The sequence below is a fragment of the Moschus berezovskii genome, chromosome 16 (assembly GCF_049115385.1).
Source record: "Moschus berezovskii isolate FMDL1 chromosome 16, NW_MosBer_1.0, whole genome shotgun sequence".
Taxonomy (NCBI): domain Eukaryota; kingdom Metazoa; phylum Chordata; class Mammalia; order Artiodactyla; family Moschidae; genus Moschus; species Moschus berezovskii.
The window spans coordinates 15,387,982-15,406,189 of record NC_142475.1 but is presented as its reverse complement, the minus strand read 5'-3'; the positions used below and the strand labels follow the sequence as shown (position 1 = coordinate 15,406,189).

General features: G+C 42.7%; 1 protein-coding gene across 1 annotated transcript in view; it reads right to left on the bottom strand.

Moving 5' to 3' along the window:
• LAPTM4B (lysosomal protein transmembrane 4 beta) overlaps nt 1-18,208 on the bottom strand; it is a 61,834-nt gene that overhangs the window by 5,926 nt on the left and 37,700 nt on the right. The window contains exon 6 of the mRNA XM_055431809.2: nt 14,006-14,101. Coding sequence (XP_055287784.1) covers nt 14,006-14,101 — 96 coding nt within the window. The remainder of the gene's footprint in view (nt 1-14,005; nt 14,102-18,208) is intronic.

Sequence of the window (18,208 nt, the reverse complement as noted above, 5' to 3'; positions counted from 1 at the left end):
GGACATGAATTTGAGCAAGCTCTGGGAAATAGGGAAGGACAGGGAAGCCTGGTGTGCTGCAGTCCATGAGGTTGCAGAGTTGGACACAACTGAGCAACTGAACGACAAATCAATGAGTGGATAAACACAAATGCATCTCTCAGCCGTGCACCGCGTCACTTCAAGCAAAGTTCAATAAAACCAAGCTCTGGTCTAAGCACAGACCCCAGGAGTTTGTCTTAATAGGATCTCAACTACAGAGTGAGTGTTTGATAGTGGAACTCCCTTTCACACAGATGGAAAATCCCTCTTGTCAATGACCCCAGCAGGGCATCTGCTCCTTAGGAAGATTAGCATCTATCTATATACAGTATCTTCTTTCACTGGGAGCGGTCATGCTAGGGGACATGCACTACCAGGAAAGTAGCTCATCATTCATTTCTATTCAACTCAACAAACATGGAGAGTGTTATAAGGGGATCTTCATCCTCAGCTACGTCAACATACAGAACAGTTGAAGGGAGAAACAGATTAACATCAAAGGTTGCAAAATGGAACACCCTGGAATAGAAGCGATTCCAACTGGCCATACGTCTGCAAGTCATTAAAATTTGGAAAACTCACTCACTCCATCAAACACTAAGAAATGATAAAAGGCTTAAGAGTAAAAAAGTATGTACTGGGAAAAATAGTAAACGTAGTTTCACTGTAATATCAGAGTTAAGGTTCTGAAGGCTTATTCAGAACTCTATGGTTGATAGGATTACAGTGTAGGTAATGTTATATAAATTATCTTTTGACGTTCACAAAATTATGTGCCAAATTTTATATGTGTGCATTTATTTTCCTGGGCAGAGTGTTCAGAGCTCTCATCAGATTCTCAAAGAACCATCCAAGATCCTGGGGTCCTTGACTGTAGCGGAGGCGTGGGTGCAAGGCAAACTGCACCGGCAGTCTGTCTGCTGGTTCGACATTCTAATAAGGATGAAACAGGTTAAGAAGAAATCAAGGCCCAGGATGAGGGCCTGTGGCACCTCATCCACCTTGGAGCAGAAGCCTTAGTTTAAAAAAAAAAAGAACTCATCGATTATCTCACAGAGTCAAACATTTGGGAAGTTTTACTATGTAGTGGACAGATCTGATAGATCACAGCAAAGTAAAAGGTTAAAAACTCGGCAGTTGAAAAAACAAAGCAATCTTTGCTTGGGGAAAAAAACTGTACAGGAACAGGGATGTACATGACAGAGCTCTGCACTGAGCAATATTTTCTTAAAATCAAGGAAAACACTAACTGGAGATGTAACCAAAAAATCTGATGTGACTGTACTAGGCAGATGAAGGCAGTGGAGAATATAGGAAGAATAAAACTTAAATCCTATTCAAGAAGTCAAAAGGGATCTCAAATTGATCCTTGAAAAATTAGTAATGCAGATGAAATATGGAGGTAAATACCTGAAAAAACGAATTGACAGTGTTTACTTCTGGGCTGGAAAAGTGGAGAATGGGCAAGAAAATGGCGGCAGACCATTGAGAAATAAATCCTTGCACTACCATGATTTTTAGCTTTGCACATGTTAAACTGTGTTAAAAATATTTTAAAAATAAAAGAATAATCATAGTCTTGAAGGAAAGAAGTCAATCATCAAGGAGCAACTTGCAAACCTGAGGCCAGTGGGTAGGCTCAGGGCCACCACATCCCTCTCACTTCCTGGCCAGTGGGTAAGTTACATATTCGCTCTGAGCTTCTGCAGGGGCCCGAAAAAGGATCCCAACTTGCCAGAGATGATCCGTCCAAGCCAGAAAGGGTGGTGAGCACAGGACATGTGTAAAGCAGACACTAACAAAGCAGCCAGTGAGCACAGTGCAGTTGGAGTTCCCTGCCCAGGAGTTGAAATGTGTTTTCACAGAGCAGCTGGTCAGGAGGGCCCCTGGCCTGTATGAGATTCTCCTCCCATACTGTGAGACCCAAGCTCACCTAGGGTGCCCCAAACACCAGTGAAAACTAGAGAACCAGGATGCCTTGAGGGGCCCCCAGGAAACAGATGTGAGCTCTGGGAAACAAAGGACTTCCTCATTTAATACATGCTCTTCATGCCACTCAGGCCCAGGCCACTAGCATCCCACTGTCTGGCTCTGTCCTGGCTGATTTATTTCTATGACTCCCTAGCATGGCAAGTTCAATACCAATCAGACTCCTTTTCCCTATGACTTCTCTCTCCCAAATGTTTTCCTTCTTGTCATTCCACAGAAAGCCCAAATAATCCCAGGTTCAGGTTAAAAATCACTTCCAGAGATCTGAAATATTCTAGCCACAATAACTCTTCTCCTTTGAATTATGCTATGCAACTGTGTGTGCGCTCAGACGTTCAGTCATGCCTGACTCTTTGCGATCCCATGGACTGTAGCCCGCCAGGCTCCTCTGTCCATGAGATTCTCCTAGCAAAACTACTGGAGTGGGTTGACATTTCCTGCTCCAGGGTATCTTCCTGACCCGGGGATCAAACCCTCGTTATCCTACCCCCTGCACTGGCAAGCGGATTTGTTACCACTATTGCTCTCTGGGATCAGACAAATAATTTTTAAAATAAAAACATCAGTTAGATATTTCCATATTCTCTCTAGGTAATATGAAGTCATAAGAGTAACACTAGAAATGGCAGTAACTATAGTACAGCACTCTGAACTCAAAGGCAAGACCACTCTTCTGAACACTTACACAAGCAGCTTATCAATTAAAGTATATCCTCTCTTGTGGTATTAACTATCTTGTATGTTTACTGTTCTCCCCTCCAAAAAGTTTCTAAAAGGAGTCTCACATTTCCATGCCCTTTGTCAGCACAGGTTGCTAGACAGAGCTGTGTCCAGATGTGAGTTCTTCCACTGCATTTCAGCTATACGACTGTGGTCAAATTCTAGAGGCAACTGGTGGTGGGGGTGGGGGTGGGGTGAAATTCACTCTGAAATTAGACCTGGGTTCAAATTCCAGCTCTGTGAGGTATGAACCCTGGGGTCCCGAGAAAGTTAGTAAAATCTACCTGAACTTCAGCTTCCACGCTTATAAAATAGAAACCACAACTGACTCCTCAAAAGATGGTTGTAAGGACGTTGGGAAGGCAACACACCTAACACCCAGGCTGAGCACCCGGGCGCTTAGTAAGTGGAAGTAATTCTCCAAAAACTGCAGGACAGTCAACACAGTGTTGTTCTAACCAGTTCAACTACACCCCTTCCTTAAGAACGTGACACCAATAAACATTCTTCCCACAAGTGGCTTCACGTGGGTCACAAAAGGAGCTCCTCTCCCCCACCAGCTCTGGAGGCTGCAGGAAGCGCGGCAGGGTTACACTAAGCTGCTCTGAGCCACACACGATGAAGCGAGCAGACAGCTGGATAAAAGCCTCAGAGAAGGTCACCGAACTAACCACCGATTCGACGGAACTCTGGCTCGCTCTCTCAAGAATCCTGACAGTATTTCCATGACTATGAAGGATAGATCCAGGGCCCAGCGAAGGAACCATGAGTAACTCCTCTGGGAAAGACCTTCGAGGTCATGATTCCTTTGACCTCAAAAGCTGGGAGTGGACGTGTTGTTCACCTCCCCCACAGCTGATCTTCCAGCCCACCGCCCCAGCCTTACCCCGCCTTCCCTCCTTTACCAACTTGACAAAAGTAACTGCATGATGAGAAAGAAAACAACACGGACACCGTCTCCCCTAAAGGATGCCACGTCTGCAGAGGTGGGCCCCTCTCACTTAGCTAGGGTTCTAAAATCAGAAGTGCCTGCGGCTGGAACACCACGTCTATTCGCTCACTCCTCACCCCAGGCCACCCGAGCAGCCACCGGAGGGCAGCTGCTGTGCCCGGTGCGGGGGAGGCAGATAAGGACTGAAGGCTGGAGAACGCCCACCAAAGAGCTGGGGAGAGCATACGTGAACTGTCCCCGAGAAACTGAGAAACACCGGCGAAGGTGTGGATGGTGCGCGTCAGCTGAAGGCCTGGGTGCTTGAGATTACAACGGATGAGCCTTGGAACAATGGGCAAGACCCCAGCCGGACTTGTCAGCAAGGCCGGGACCTGGAACCACCGTCTCGATAAACTCGCAGTCCTCCCCACCAGGAGGGGATGGGAGCTTTGGTGATGCCACGTGAGAGAGACACCCGTGGGCATACACAGGCGAGCTTGCACAAAACCAACTGCCCTTCACTCTCACCAAAGTGTGGACAAATAAAGAAAACACCACTATAAATGGAAACTTCCTTATCCTTTTGTTTTTTGGCTCCTTTGAGGGGAAGGAGGCAAGGGGCATGGTGTTCGTGAGAGCACCACAGCTCATGAGACCTACAGCTGTTGATAACACATTGGTTAACAGTCCCTCATAGCTGCTTCACAAATAAGATGAACTTGGCAGGATGAAGTTATCACTCCACTCCCTCCTCTGGCTTCAAGAAAATATTACAATGTAAGACTGTAGAGCGGAGATTGATGTTGTTGGAGAGATAATGCTAAATCTGTTCTTATTTATTCAAAGGACAAAAAAAAAAAAGCAAACCATTGGCAAACTCAGATTTAAAATATAACCCCACTAGTTACAAATGACTGTCACATAGCAAAGTGGGAATGACATCACAGTTGGGAAACGCTACAGTAACAAACAGCAGAAACCCTGAAGACTTAAATCTGGGAATGACAAAACCAGATTTACATTTCAGATCAATTTGACAGCAACAGAGAGAAAAAAACAAACTGAAGAGAAAGTAGAGTTCAGGACTAGAGGCTAAAACCCTAACCCTAACAAATTTGAAGATGACTCTTAAGTTACAGGTAGTGCAGTGGTCGGAGAAGGCAATGGCAACCCACTCCAGTACTCTTGCCTGGAGAATCCCATGGACGGAGGAGCGTGGTGGACTGCGGTCCATGGGGTCGCTAAGAGTCGGACACAACTGAGCAACTTCACTTTCACTTCACTTTCATGCACTGGAGAAGGAAATGGCAACCCACTCCAGTATTCTTGCGTGGAGAATCCCAGGGACAGAGGAGCCTGCTGGGCTGCCGTCTATGGGGTTGCACAGTCGGACATGACTGATTTGACTTAGCAGCAGCAGCAGCGCAGTGGTTGGTAACGCATCCACCTGCCAATGCAGGAGACACAGGAGACGTGGGTTTGATCCCTGGGTTGGGAAGATCCTCTGGAGTAGCAAATGGTGCATGTGTGTGCTCATGTCCAACTCTTTGCAACCCCAAGGACTGTAGCCCACCAGGCTCCTCTGTCCATGGGATTTTCCCAGGCAAGAATACTGGAGAGTGTTGCCATTTCCTTTCTCCAGGGGATCTTCCTGACCCAGGAACCGAACCTACGTGTCCTGTGTCTCCTGCGTTGGCATGCAGCTTCTTTACCACTAGCACCACCTGGGAAGCCCAGGAAATGAGAACCCACTCCAGTGTTCTTGTCTGGAAGAATTCCATGGACAGAGGAGCCTGGCAAGCTACAGTTCGTGGGGCTGCAAAGAGCTGGATGGACACACACACATAAACACAAAGAGCTGGACACGACTGAGCAACTGAGCATGCAGCTGTCTATTTTTTATACATAAAAAAATTTTATAGAAAAAAATTCTGACCTTAGAAGATGTGATAATGTGAGATGTGAAAATACACAGCCCCAAATCACTCGTATCATTTAGAGGCATTAGAATCTAACAAAGGTCCATTTAAATTAATCCCGAGTAGTCAAAATATTTATGTCTTCACCATTTATTACATCCCTAACAGTCTACAATGCACCTGGTTTAAAACAGGCAACCATTTATGTGGCAGCTTGGATGGGGGGAGTTTAGGAGAGATTGCTGTGTGTGTGGCTGTGTGTCGCTGAGACCCTTCACTGTTCACATAACACTACCATGACATTACTGTTAATCGGCTATGCCCCAATACAAAATAAAAAGTTAAAAAAGAAAAAAAAACAGGAAACATTTACATGATCACATTTGCCCCTTTATTTAGGCCAAAAAGGAAAGGAGGGATAGCTGAGCCATGACTCTCCATGATTAACTAAAATTGCCATTTGGGCATTTCAGACAGGATCATCACAAAAGAAAGTCTGACTTTATCGAAGACATCTAAAATAACTGTTCCCAAACTTGCTAAACACTCACATTTAAGTAAAGACACACATCCACATAATCACGTATTTTTGATTCTAAGGTACATTTTTATACATTTTAGCACCTAAATTTAGCCTGTGCATTGTAACTCACAGCACTTTACAATAAGAGGCACCCAAAATAACAGTGCAATATATAGCCAATGGCATCTTGTACTCAATGAATTCATCAGGAGTCAGGAAGAATATAAATGAATTTGGAGGACTCTAGTGAGGACCATCCACACCCCCACCCCTGACTCAGTTCAGTTCAGTCGCTCAGTCGTGTCCGACTCTCCGTGACCCCATGAATCATAGCACGCCAGGCCTCCCTGTCCATCACCAACTCCCGGAGTTAGGAGAAACTCCTGACTACACCAGGAGTTTCCTGGTGGGCCTAGGTTCAATCCCTGGTTGGGGAACTAAGATCCCACAAGCCAAGCCGATTTTATCAATTCACAAAAAACCACTATAAATTGATATTACAGGAGGAAGTCACTATTTCCCTTAATTCTCAGCTGAGAAGCTACTCAAATTCTTTCAAATTATACTAATATAGAATTCATACCTCAAATCTTTTGAATTGGGTCAAAAGTCCTCCCTGGTGAGATATATGGGCAGGAAAATACCAAAACAATATAGCAGCCACAACAGAAAGTTAAAATGCACTTAAGGATCTCATGTTCAAATAAATGTATCTCAAATAATGACATCTAAATATATATACATATACCTTGATCAAAATAAATATCTAAAGAATACATTTCTTATCTAAAATGAAAACACCTGATGGTCGAGGCAGGGGAGGGAACGCCCTGTGAGCTGTCACCACAGACACCCAACCACAGGTTCCAGCTGCTCCCTGGCACCCAGGCCTGGATGGTGGGCACACCATCTCCTGTGCCCACCTCCGCAGGACGGGACTCGACCCTGTCTTCCAGGGGCTGCCCGCCCAGCTGGGCTCAGCTGCCTTGCTCAGCCGCTGCCAGGGCCCTCTGGACTGGAAGGACTGCTTCAAACTTCAGGTCCCCCTTTTACCTGGTCTCCTTCATCACATGCTTCTTGCATCCACCCCTGGAATCAGTGGGAAGGGAGAAATGTCTCCCACTTTGCTTTCTACTACTCAAGAAATCAACTGCTTAATTTCTACCAGAATCTAATCTGTTGTGAACCAGCTTTGCTTTTTCCTAGCTGTAGCACAAACTTCTATATTCTGCTTTTAAAAAACATCAGAAGCCTTTCTTCTGCTGTTTACAGTGCTCATGATTTTTATGGCCGTAAGAACGTCTTATCAAATGGACATGCCTTTATTAAATCAAACCAGTTCCCAGTTATTAGACAATGAGATTAGATACTTTTGCTATTAAAAACCAATGCCAGGGGTTCCTGGTGGCTCAGTGGTAAAGAATCCACCTGCCAATGCAGGAGATGTGGGTTCAATCCTTGATCCAGGAAGATCCCACATGGCTCAAGGCAAATGCCACAACTACTGAGCCCATGTGCTGCAACCACTGAAGCTCCAGAGCCTGAGGTCAGTAACAAGCCACCAGTGAGAAGCCCACGCACCGCAACTAGAGAGTGGCCCCAGCTGGTTGCAACTAGAGAGAAGTCCTCACACCAATGAAGACCCTGCACAGCCAAAAAGAAAATTAAATAATTTACAAAAAAATACTACAGAACATCTTAAACATCAATATATATATTTTTTACTTTGACTTCCTTAATATATATTCCCCAGAAACTTTCTCAGGATGTTAAAAGATAAAATTCAATGTCTTTGTCCCTAAAGTTAACATGAATTCTATTTTGGACATGTGGGATAAAATAAGAAATCAAGTTCTGAGTGTGTTTTAAAGTAAAACACAATGAAAGTGGAGGGTGGTTTTATTCTTCGTTCACTGCAAAACTACTCTTATCCTTTTCTTCACTCGCTATTATAAGAACTATTATAAGAACAACTGAGCAACTGATTAATACTCTTTATCCAGGTTCACAAGGGAAACTGAATTATCTGAACTCTTCTTTCAGAAGCTTTAGGTGTCAAAATATCAATGTGTTGATTTGACTGCTCCAGATATTCTCTGGATGAAGTAACTGCAAAGCTATATGGGTCAGAGATAACTTTCAACAGATTAGGGTTTTTTTTTTCAAATGCTATATTTTACTGAAGGAAGGAAAGAAATATGAGCTGAGTTAATGTCACGCACTGTCCGATTGAAGCATGAAATACATCAAAGCAGGGAAAATGCTTTCCAGGCAAAATCTCAGTGGGTATCCAGCCCATGATGTTCTTCTGTTAGAACCAACAGAGAAATCTATCTGAAGCCATGTGCACATACGAAGCGGAGTGACAGAGGCGGGGTTGTTCAGCACAAGGGAGCTACAGGAACCTGCTGTTTGCACAGGGAGCTCTGCTCAGTATTAATAACCTAAATGGGGAAAAACTGAAAAAGAACATATATATTCTTGGAATGTATGTAAGGAAAATATATGAATACATATACATGTATCTAAACAAACGAGGCAGCTGCCTTGGGTGTTACCAAGTTTATTTTTAACTTCCCTTCCACCTCCTTCTTTAAGCCACCCTCCCATTCCTTCCCCTGGGCTAGAGGGCAAAAATAAGCAAAACAAAAATGTCCCCCTGCTCTGAAAGTTTGTGACTTTTCCTTGAGAAGAACCATCTACATGAATCGCTTTCCTGCTCCTCTCCTGTTTGTCCAAGCCCACCCCACACCCCCCGTTAGGGAAGAACACGGGCCACGGCCGCAGCCCGCCCCGGGGACGGTCCAGGAGGGCCGTGGGGTGAAGAACAGACTGGCGCAGGGCTGAGGACGCGGCGATCACTGCCCCCGCGCCCCAGGCTCTCACCAGCGGTGTCCTCTTGGGAAGTTGCCCACTTGGTGCCTCGGTTTCCTCTTTGCTACCCAGGGGGTCAACTTCAAGGACTCTTTGGAGACCGAGTTCATATACGTAAAGCACTTGGCCCAGAGCCTGGCAGATGGCAGCCGCGACCTAAGTGTCTGGGGAGAAACCCACAGTACAGAAGCCAGTGAGCGGGAGACAGGACAGAGGCAGAGAAGGGAGGGCCCTCACGGGGATCCTCGGCGCTCGGCTGGATGACACTCGCCGGAATGCTGCTGAGGCGGCGAGGGCTGGCCAGGTTACTCTCAGTCCCAGAGTCGGCTCCCGCCCTTCAGGTGAGGGACCTGACGTCTCCAGTTCCAGTCACAGCGAGCGGCGTCCTGAGCAATCACGCTTGTGCCACGCCCCCTCACTAGCGGCGAGCGCCGCGGCCTCTGACAGCCCTCTCCAATCTCCCCTCCTCGCCACCCGCTTTGCTAGCGCCCTGCGCCACCACTGCCTCATCTCCACCGTCGCCCTGATCCTGACCACGGAAATGGTCTCCTGAATGTTCTCTCTGCTTCTCTGAGACGTTGCCAAGTCTACCGCAACCTCTCACAATTTTAAAATGAAAAATAAAAAGTTTAAGACCACACAAACTACTTAATCACAAGGGAAAAGAAGATACCTAAAACAGATATTACAAATAAGATGTCTCGTACACTCTAGTACTCACTAGGTCACAAGCTTCAGAGCCAGTAACTCACAGGCTGAAGCTTCAAATCCTGTTAGTGAAGAACCTTCTTCCCCCCCATTCCCTCCACACTGCCTCCTAGACCCTCTGGTTCACACAGGCAGATGACAGTGGTCAAGGGGCTGTTTTGGGCGGTTATGTTCAATGGACATGAATCTGAAGTGCCCAGGACTGGAAGAGATCTTCAGAGCCGGCCTGGCTGTGTGTGTGTCTGTGCTCAGTCGTGTCTGACTCTCTGGGACTGCATGGACTATACAGCCCACCAGGCTCCTCTGTCCATGAGATTTTCCCAGGCAAGAATGGTAGAGTGACAAGTTTTCGCTGGTATTAGCCGATTAAAAGAGGTTTTAACAATTCAACTTGCATAAACTTTAATGTGAAAGAAATCTATTTCTATAATCCACATGTTTAGTATTTTAACATGCTCATCCTCTTAAGGCTTGATTTTGATGACAGCAGGGGATTGAATGTGCTATTATGTAGTATGTATCCAGAACGTGATTTCTACAACATGCTAAAGAGAAGGCTCCATATCTCCTTAGGGTGCCTAACCCTGTACTGTATGGCAGTGACTCAAAGGGATATTTTAAATGTTCAAGTAAAATAACACAAAGCCTGTTAGGTACTACCCTAACTAATACTCAAAAGTAGTATGGGGACTTCCCTGCTGGTCCAGCGGTTAAGACTCTGCACTTCCAACACAGAGGACAGGAGTTCAATCCCTGGTCAGGGAACATCCCATATGCCTTGTGGGCCCCCCCTCAAAAAAAAGGAGTCTGGACCTGACTACTTAATGAAATCAACAATGAGGTATTTCTTTTGGTCTAAGAGAATCATGGAGTAGGAAATGGCAACCCACTCTAGTATTCTTGCCTGGAAAATTCCATGGACAAAGAAGTCTGATGAGGTATATAGGCCATGGGGTCCCAAAGAGTCAGACATGACCAAGCCCAAGCCTGCATACACTGGAAGAGCATCATGGGGGGTGGGGGGTGGGTAACCAAGCCCCCAAGAGGCATTATGAACTAATAGCACTCGTGACCTCTCTATCTTCAGGTGTTTCTTTCAAAGACTTTTGCTTTGGTTTAGTTAAGAAACTAGAGTGATTAACCCAGAGAGTAATCTCCAATATCTAATAACTCTATTCTCCCTGAGTAGTATCTGAAAAGGAGAAGGCAACGGCACCCCACTCCAGTACTCTTGCCTGGAAAATCCCACGGACAGAGGAGCCTGGTAGGCTGCGATCCATGGGGTCGCTGAGAGTCAGACACAACTGAGCAACTTCACTTTCACGCGTTGGAGAAGGAAATGACAACCCACTCCAGTGTTCTTGCCTGGAGAGTCCCAGGGACGGGGGAGCTTGGTGGGCTGCCATCTATGGGGCACAGAGTTGGACACGACTGAAGCGACTTAGCAGCAGTATCTGAAAGAGTAGGTATTCGGCGAATAATATGTGTGCTGTTTTAGAGAAGAAAACAGAAGCACATTTATTTTCTACCAACCAGAGCCCCAGTTATCTTCCCACAGAGGTCACCCTGAGACTCTTTAGCCTGGGAGAAAAGCCATCTGGCTTAACACTTGATAGGAAATGAAAGACACAACGTGTTATTATGTTCATGTGTATTCCCCAAAAAGGCATGGGCAATGGGGAAACATACATTATTTTATACACTATGAGGATCTTAATAAAGCTAGGAGACCAGGGGAAATGACAGAACTAAATCATTCAAATCCCTATTTAGGATACAAAGGGAGGCTCCAATATATTTGTTGCTGTTATTTTTTCTTTTTTTAGTTAGAATGCTAACTAGAATTCCTTTAGTACTGGTTAAAACAATCTTTAAATATGTAGAACCCTCTTTAAAAATCTATTCTCCAACTCTAGAAATGAAGATTATGGTCTTTACTGAAAGGAAGCAGGGTTCCTTAGAGAAATAACCAATTCCAGGTCTGGGACAGGATATGGACAAGGTGAGCCTAGAACAATGTCAATGTCAACGAGACAGCAAAGAAGCCATCAGACCACCAGCTATATAAAGGCACCAACTTGAAGAGGCTCTAATTGGGAAAGATGGCACAATGTGAACATTAATGAGGATGGTAATGTACTAGCTGTTTAGAAAACCATTTTGCTTTTCCGCTTAGAAAGTCTAAAACATGAAACAGTAGGTAAATTTTACTATTTAGGCTTACTGGTAAAATTAATCAAAATTAGTTCATTTATTACTTAAAAAAAAAACACAACAAAAACCCCACTGGTCATCACTAGAAAATGATGGAATGACTTGTATGAAAATTGATAAAGAGAGCAAAACCATATAAACTTATCACTGTCCCATGTACCACTGGGTGATTAAATAGACAGTGCGGGAAAGCTTTCCTTCACAGGGATAGTCCAGCTAATCAATGAGAACTAGCAGAATGTCATCGTATTTCAATTCCTAACGAATCTATATCAGTGGGTGCTGACATCTCAGAATCAACAAGATGTTATCTCCCTCCTGATGGAAGAACAAATCTATCAACTATAGTTTTGCAAAAAAGGAATATGGAAGTATAAATACAAGAAGTCCTTAGATCCAACTACTAATTTACTGGAAATACAGAGAACTGTATTAGAGCTATGCAATCAGTTAAATCTAGTTTGTGGCCCAAAGTTGTCTCTTAAAAAAAAAAAAGTATAAACTCTTAAAATACACACTGACCCACAGATCCTGTTGCAAATAAACTGCCAGGAAACATGAAGCAACTGAAAATCTAAATACATACTGGATATTTTATGATGTTAAGGATGTTATTTTATATATAATAAGGACTCTTTAGAATAATATCCACAATACCATTATTAAAAAAAAAAACCGACAACTTTAAAAACACTGCCAGAAAGCTGAGATTTTAGATGGTGATCTATCCCTATCTTGCGTTATCCATGCAAGCTATGAGAAATGATAAATCTCCCTTTCCCAGGAATACCATTCATTAAAAAAAGAGGCGGGGGGAGGAGAAAAGGTTCACTGGGAACTTTGAGAAAAGTAAAAACACATCATCAGTTTCCTTATCTTAAAAATGGCAAGTTGATAGAGAATGCCTAAGACAACAACCAATAACCATCATGGAGCAATTCCCCAGGACCTTCTGGCAACACACCAGGAAAGAATCACAGCTGGCACGAGTCCATGGTCCCAAATCCTAGCTACTATTAACTACTGCCAAGTTGGAAATCTTTCTGAAGAAAGGCCTATTATTAGAAGAGCTGGGATGTCTCAACAATTTTTTTTTTAAATACAACTATTTTTGAGTGCATCTAAGCCTAAATATTGGAAGGACTGATGATAAGCTGAAACTCCAATACTCTGGCCACCTCATGCGAAGAACTGACTCACTGGAAAAGACTCTGATGCTGGGAGGGATTGGGGGCGGGAGGAGAAGGGGAAGACAGAGAATGAGATGGCTGGATGGCATCACCGACTCGATGGACATGAGTTTGAGTGAACTCCGGGAGTTGGTGATAGACAGGGAGGCCTGGAATGCTGTGATTCACGCAGTTGCAAAGAGTCGGACATGACTGAGTGACTGAACTGAACTGAACTGAAGCCTAAATAAAATGTACCTGTTAATTCTTACCTAATTCTGAATCTCAAGGAACAGAAAATAAAAGTGTCCTCTAAAAAGCTAGTTGGATGCATTTTAGGGACTCACTCATGATTCTAAATGAATTTAAATTCTCTAGGTACCCCAATTTTTACAAATTTGAGAATATCCTTTGATCTGAGGTGTATCTAGACAACACATATCTATCTATGTAGCCCTTCCACTTTGCTTCTACTAAAAATATGCAAAACCTATATACATGTCCGTGTGTACATATATACACGTTTTATATATATAAATATAAAGTGCAGTAAGCTCTGCTATTTGTTCTACCTATACCATCACATTTTTAAGTTTAATTTCACATGTCAAAGGAGAAGGTATATAGTCATACAGAATTGATAACTAGAATTATCTACCATGGTTTAATAATGCAAGTTTAAGATACACAAATGTGGACAGGCACATATTATCTATTTGTAATAATTTTTAAATGAGTCAAAAGCTGAGCCATCTACATTTTAATATCCCATAAGGAAAACAAAACACATTCCATTCAGCTATGAACCCTTTGATGACTAAGCAGCTCATGAATATGTCTCAACAACAGTGAAAAAAACAGCAAACACTAGAAACGCATAGAAGCCATCATATACTGGACGTGTGGAGCTCTCCATGTGAAGTGACATCACACCTACCGTAGTGTCGTTGCTGGTAACATAAACCAGGACATCAGAGGAGTTCCTGCCATTGATGTATCGGTAGCAGTTCCAAACACAGCTAATCAAGTAACCCTGCAAATAAGCAGTCATTATTAGGACCTTAATATTCAAACTTCAGATAATTTAAAATATCACCATGGATAAAGCCATATTGCAAAATGTTTATTTACATACATTTTAAACACACGTTAATTCTAAGCCAGAAAGCCTTTAAAATTACAAATTTCGGGTACAGTAACTTTCTGGGCAAAGGGAACACTACAGCCTTATTCTACCACACCACGCAGAAGGTGGTGGGGAGGCGTGGGCTGAAAGTAGGAGAAAATTTCCAAGAAAAAGGAGTGAAAGGGCCATTCTCTACACATATTTATTGTCCCTCAGAGTTACAGAACAACCAATTCATTAGCCAATTCTCATCACATTTTAACTCTGGATCATTGAGATTTTTACTCTGCATCATTATATATAATTTTATTACACAAGTCAACTTTGAAAAAAAAAAGGTTCATAGCATATCAATCTGCTTCACGGTCAGTAAAACTCACTAAAACATTTCCATTTTCATAAGGAACTATCGAAAGAGGACAATTAAAATTCAGGTTCAGAATAAAGACATACTAGAAATAAAGCATGAGCTCATGGGAAATGTTTAAAATACGAACTCTTTGCACTTTCATTCCCATCATGTGTAATTAGATTAAAAGGAAATGATTTTAAAAGCCCTTTCTAGCTTTGAAATTCTTTGATTAAAAGACATTTAAAGATATGGAGAAATTGGAGCCCTCCTACACTGCTGTTGAGAATGTAAAATGGTGCCATGTGGAAAACAATCTGGAAGTTTCTCAAAAGTTTAAATAGTTACCGCATGACCTGGAGAGTCCACTCTGAGGTATATACCCAAGAGAAATGAAGACATTATGTCCACACAAAAGCTTGTGTTATCCATAATATCAAGAGTAAAACAATCCAAGTATCTGTCAAGACTGGACAAATAAAATATTCCATTGTAGGATGTTCAAACAATGGAATATTATTCAGCAAGAGAGAAACTTCTGATACATGCTACGGCATGGATGAACCTTGGAAATGTCAAAGAAGCCAGTACAAAGGACCACATATTGTATGATTCCATTTACATGAAATGTCCAGAACAGGCAAACCCACAGAGACACAAAGCAGATTAGTAGTTACCAGCAGCAGGCGATGGGGGTGAGGGAAAACATCAAGTGGTAAAAATGTTCTAAAATTACACTGTTTAACCACTGAGCTGTGTTTATACAACTCTGTGACTATATTGAAAACCACTGGATTGTACATTTAAATGGGAGAACTTTATGAGATATATATATATATATATATATGAGAATATATATATAAGAACATGATATGTGAATTATATCTCAAGAAAATTTCTCTATAAAAGAGAAGACATTTAAAGACAAATGGGGTACGTGTCAACACTTTTCAGCAGTGAGGTGGACATTCTGTTGTGTACTCAGAAAGCTGTCTGATGCTGCATTTGTACTTGGGGGTTATTATTTCCTAGTTAAACTTTCTGCGATAATGTTAAGATGAAAATGTTATTTATTGTGTAGTACTATTTTAGTAAAATGCTTTCTGAATGGCAATAATCTGAAACCAGCGAACAATGAGCAAGAGATGGAAAGGGTATTTTTCTTGAATGTTGTACACAGTATGTTCAATTTACACCAATCTTCAGTTAACCCAACAATGTTCTTGCTTCTCCATAAAACAAAAGCAAACAAAAAACCCTAGACTCATTGAGAATTTTAATAAAAATAAAAAAGGAATGTTTGAACATTTTCTGTTGTGTCCTGTGCAAGAAGTTGTCCACTATTTTAGCAGTGAACAGAAGTTTTTTTTTAAGGCAAGAACTCTTTCCGACGTGAGGCCTCCAAAACGATGAATCTCCAACTGAAGGTTAAACCTGGAGGGGAAGTACCTAGTGTCTGGGGCCTCATATGTCCACTCTGCACTCTTGGGGGCCCCTTGCAACACTTGGAGCACACACTCACTCAACACTCCCATAGGAGAAAAATTGGCCTGATGTCTCTAAAACCCCAATAACTTACTTCAGTAAACTTACTTCCGTTTGACCTATCTGTAATCTTGATTAAAGAATTTAATACTTGGGGCGCAGTGGATAAGAATCTGCTGCCAATGCAGGGGACACAGGTTTGATCCCTGGTCTGGCAAGATTTCACACGCCGCAGAGCAACTAAGCCCGTGTACCACAACCACTGAGCCCATGATCTAGAGCCCACAGGCTGCAACTACTGAGCCTGCCAGCTCTGACTACTGAAGCCTGTGCGCCTAGAACTCGTGCTTCGCAGCCAGAGAAGCCACCACAGCGATAAGAGCGTGCATGGCAACGGAGAGCAGCCCCCGCTCACCGTAACTAGAGAAAATCTGTGCAAACCAGGAAGACCCGACATAGCCAACAGTTAACAGAAAAATTAAAATGTTTAAAAAAAATTTAAAAAAAGAAATATTTGGTCTATTTTCCAAATGAACTTGCACTGATATGGATTAAGTACACCCGTTGTTTATTTGGAGAGCTAGGTGGTAAGCGTTGTTACTTGCCAACCAAGGATAAAGTGAAACTGACACAAGTCCTATTTGGGCTCCCAGGGACCACCAGCAATAAAACTCACTAAAGAGTTTAACAGTGAATTTAGGTTGAGAGAGCTGCTAATCAGGCAAACGGATATGTGAAAGCACAGAGCATACATGTATTCACATTTTCAACAATTACTGAGTCTCCACAAGGGAGAGAAAAATGAAGGTAGGATCTGTGTTCTCAAGGAAATGCAACCTGGTTAGCAGAGAACAGATAAATACATAGTTATTATCTATTATAATTATTATGTATAACACATTACTCACAGGTTGGAGACAGTGCTGTGGATAGTCTGTATGAAGCCTTTTATTAGATCATCGTGATTTGCTACTGATGAAAGCATGACACCTACAGCATCACCTAACACAGGGCCTGGCACACTGGGGCTCTACCGGCTGCGTGAGTGAGTGATGCACCATCCTACCCGTCAGCTCATTTAACTTCACTGTCACCCTACACAATGTTTTTGTAGCTATCACTGCTGTTAAGTGAAGGAAGAAACTGAGGCTCTGGTCACACAACTACATACAGCAGTGACTGAAGCGAAATCTAGGTCTTCTGACTCAAAATCTCAAGTAAGCATTTCCAACAAAAAATGTCAATGGCTACACAATTAAAATGCATTTTGAAGGAACAGTTTCTGGGCAATGGCACAGGGTAGCTTGGTCAGATTAACCTTCTTGCAGATAAAAATGAAAAAATCTGGAATTAACAGACACAGAGTCTACAGGAAGGCTATTCAATCGGGCAGAAGCTAAAGAGGAATCTAGCCTTCGGTGACAAAGCTCAAGGGGTGGGATTTGACAGTCCGAAGCGTCGTGCCAGGGGTGGTTGGGGGCTGACTGAGCAGTCAGGAATTTGGGGTGTGGGGGCAGGAGCTGCAGGGGCGGTAAGCTTCAACATCCGTCTATAAAATTCACCCAAATCCTCACCACTAAACCATACGTGCAATATCAAAAAATGCAGAGTGTGCTCTATGGAGAGAAAATGCAGACCTAAGTGACTCTCAATGAATCATTTTCTTTCTACTTCTCTTCAACAAAAGCTATGACTCTTCTCCCGAAACGCAGCTTACTCAAGCTCACTGAGGCTTGATTTTTAAAGAACCGGGTAACTTTATGCCTAAATAAAGACAATGAAAGATACTCAGAATTAAAACTTCAAAGTCTAACCTGAGAATTTTCTACTTAGTAGCGCACAAGTTCCAATCATTATGATGTTTTTATTACCAGATTTACAAAGACAAAAAAGATAAGAGGGCACTCAGTTGCTGAATGTGAGGGAAATGTGGTTAAAGGTAGTGTTAAGTTATTCAGCTTTAGGGGAGACCAATCTGATAACCTACAGAAAACCTTCAAATTATACATATCTTTCTAATTTCAAGAAATATATCTTGAGGAAATAAATGTGTAAGTATACAAAAGATACATTTAATTTAATATATTCATTGCAGTTCTATTTAGAAGTAAAAAAGGAGAAACTATCCCAATGTCCAAAAACAACTAATTTATAAAACTGCTAAGTTTATCCAGTACGTT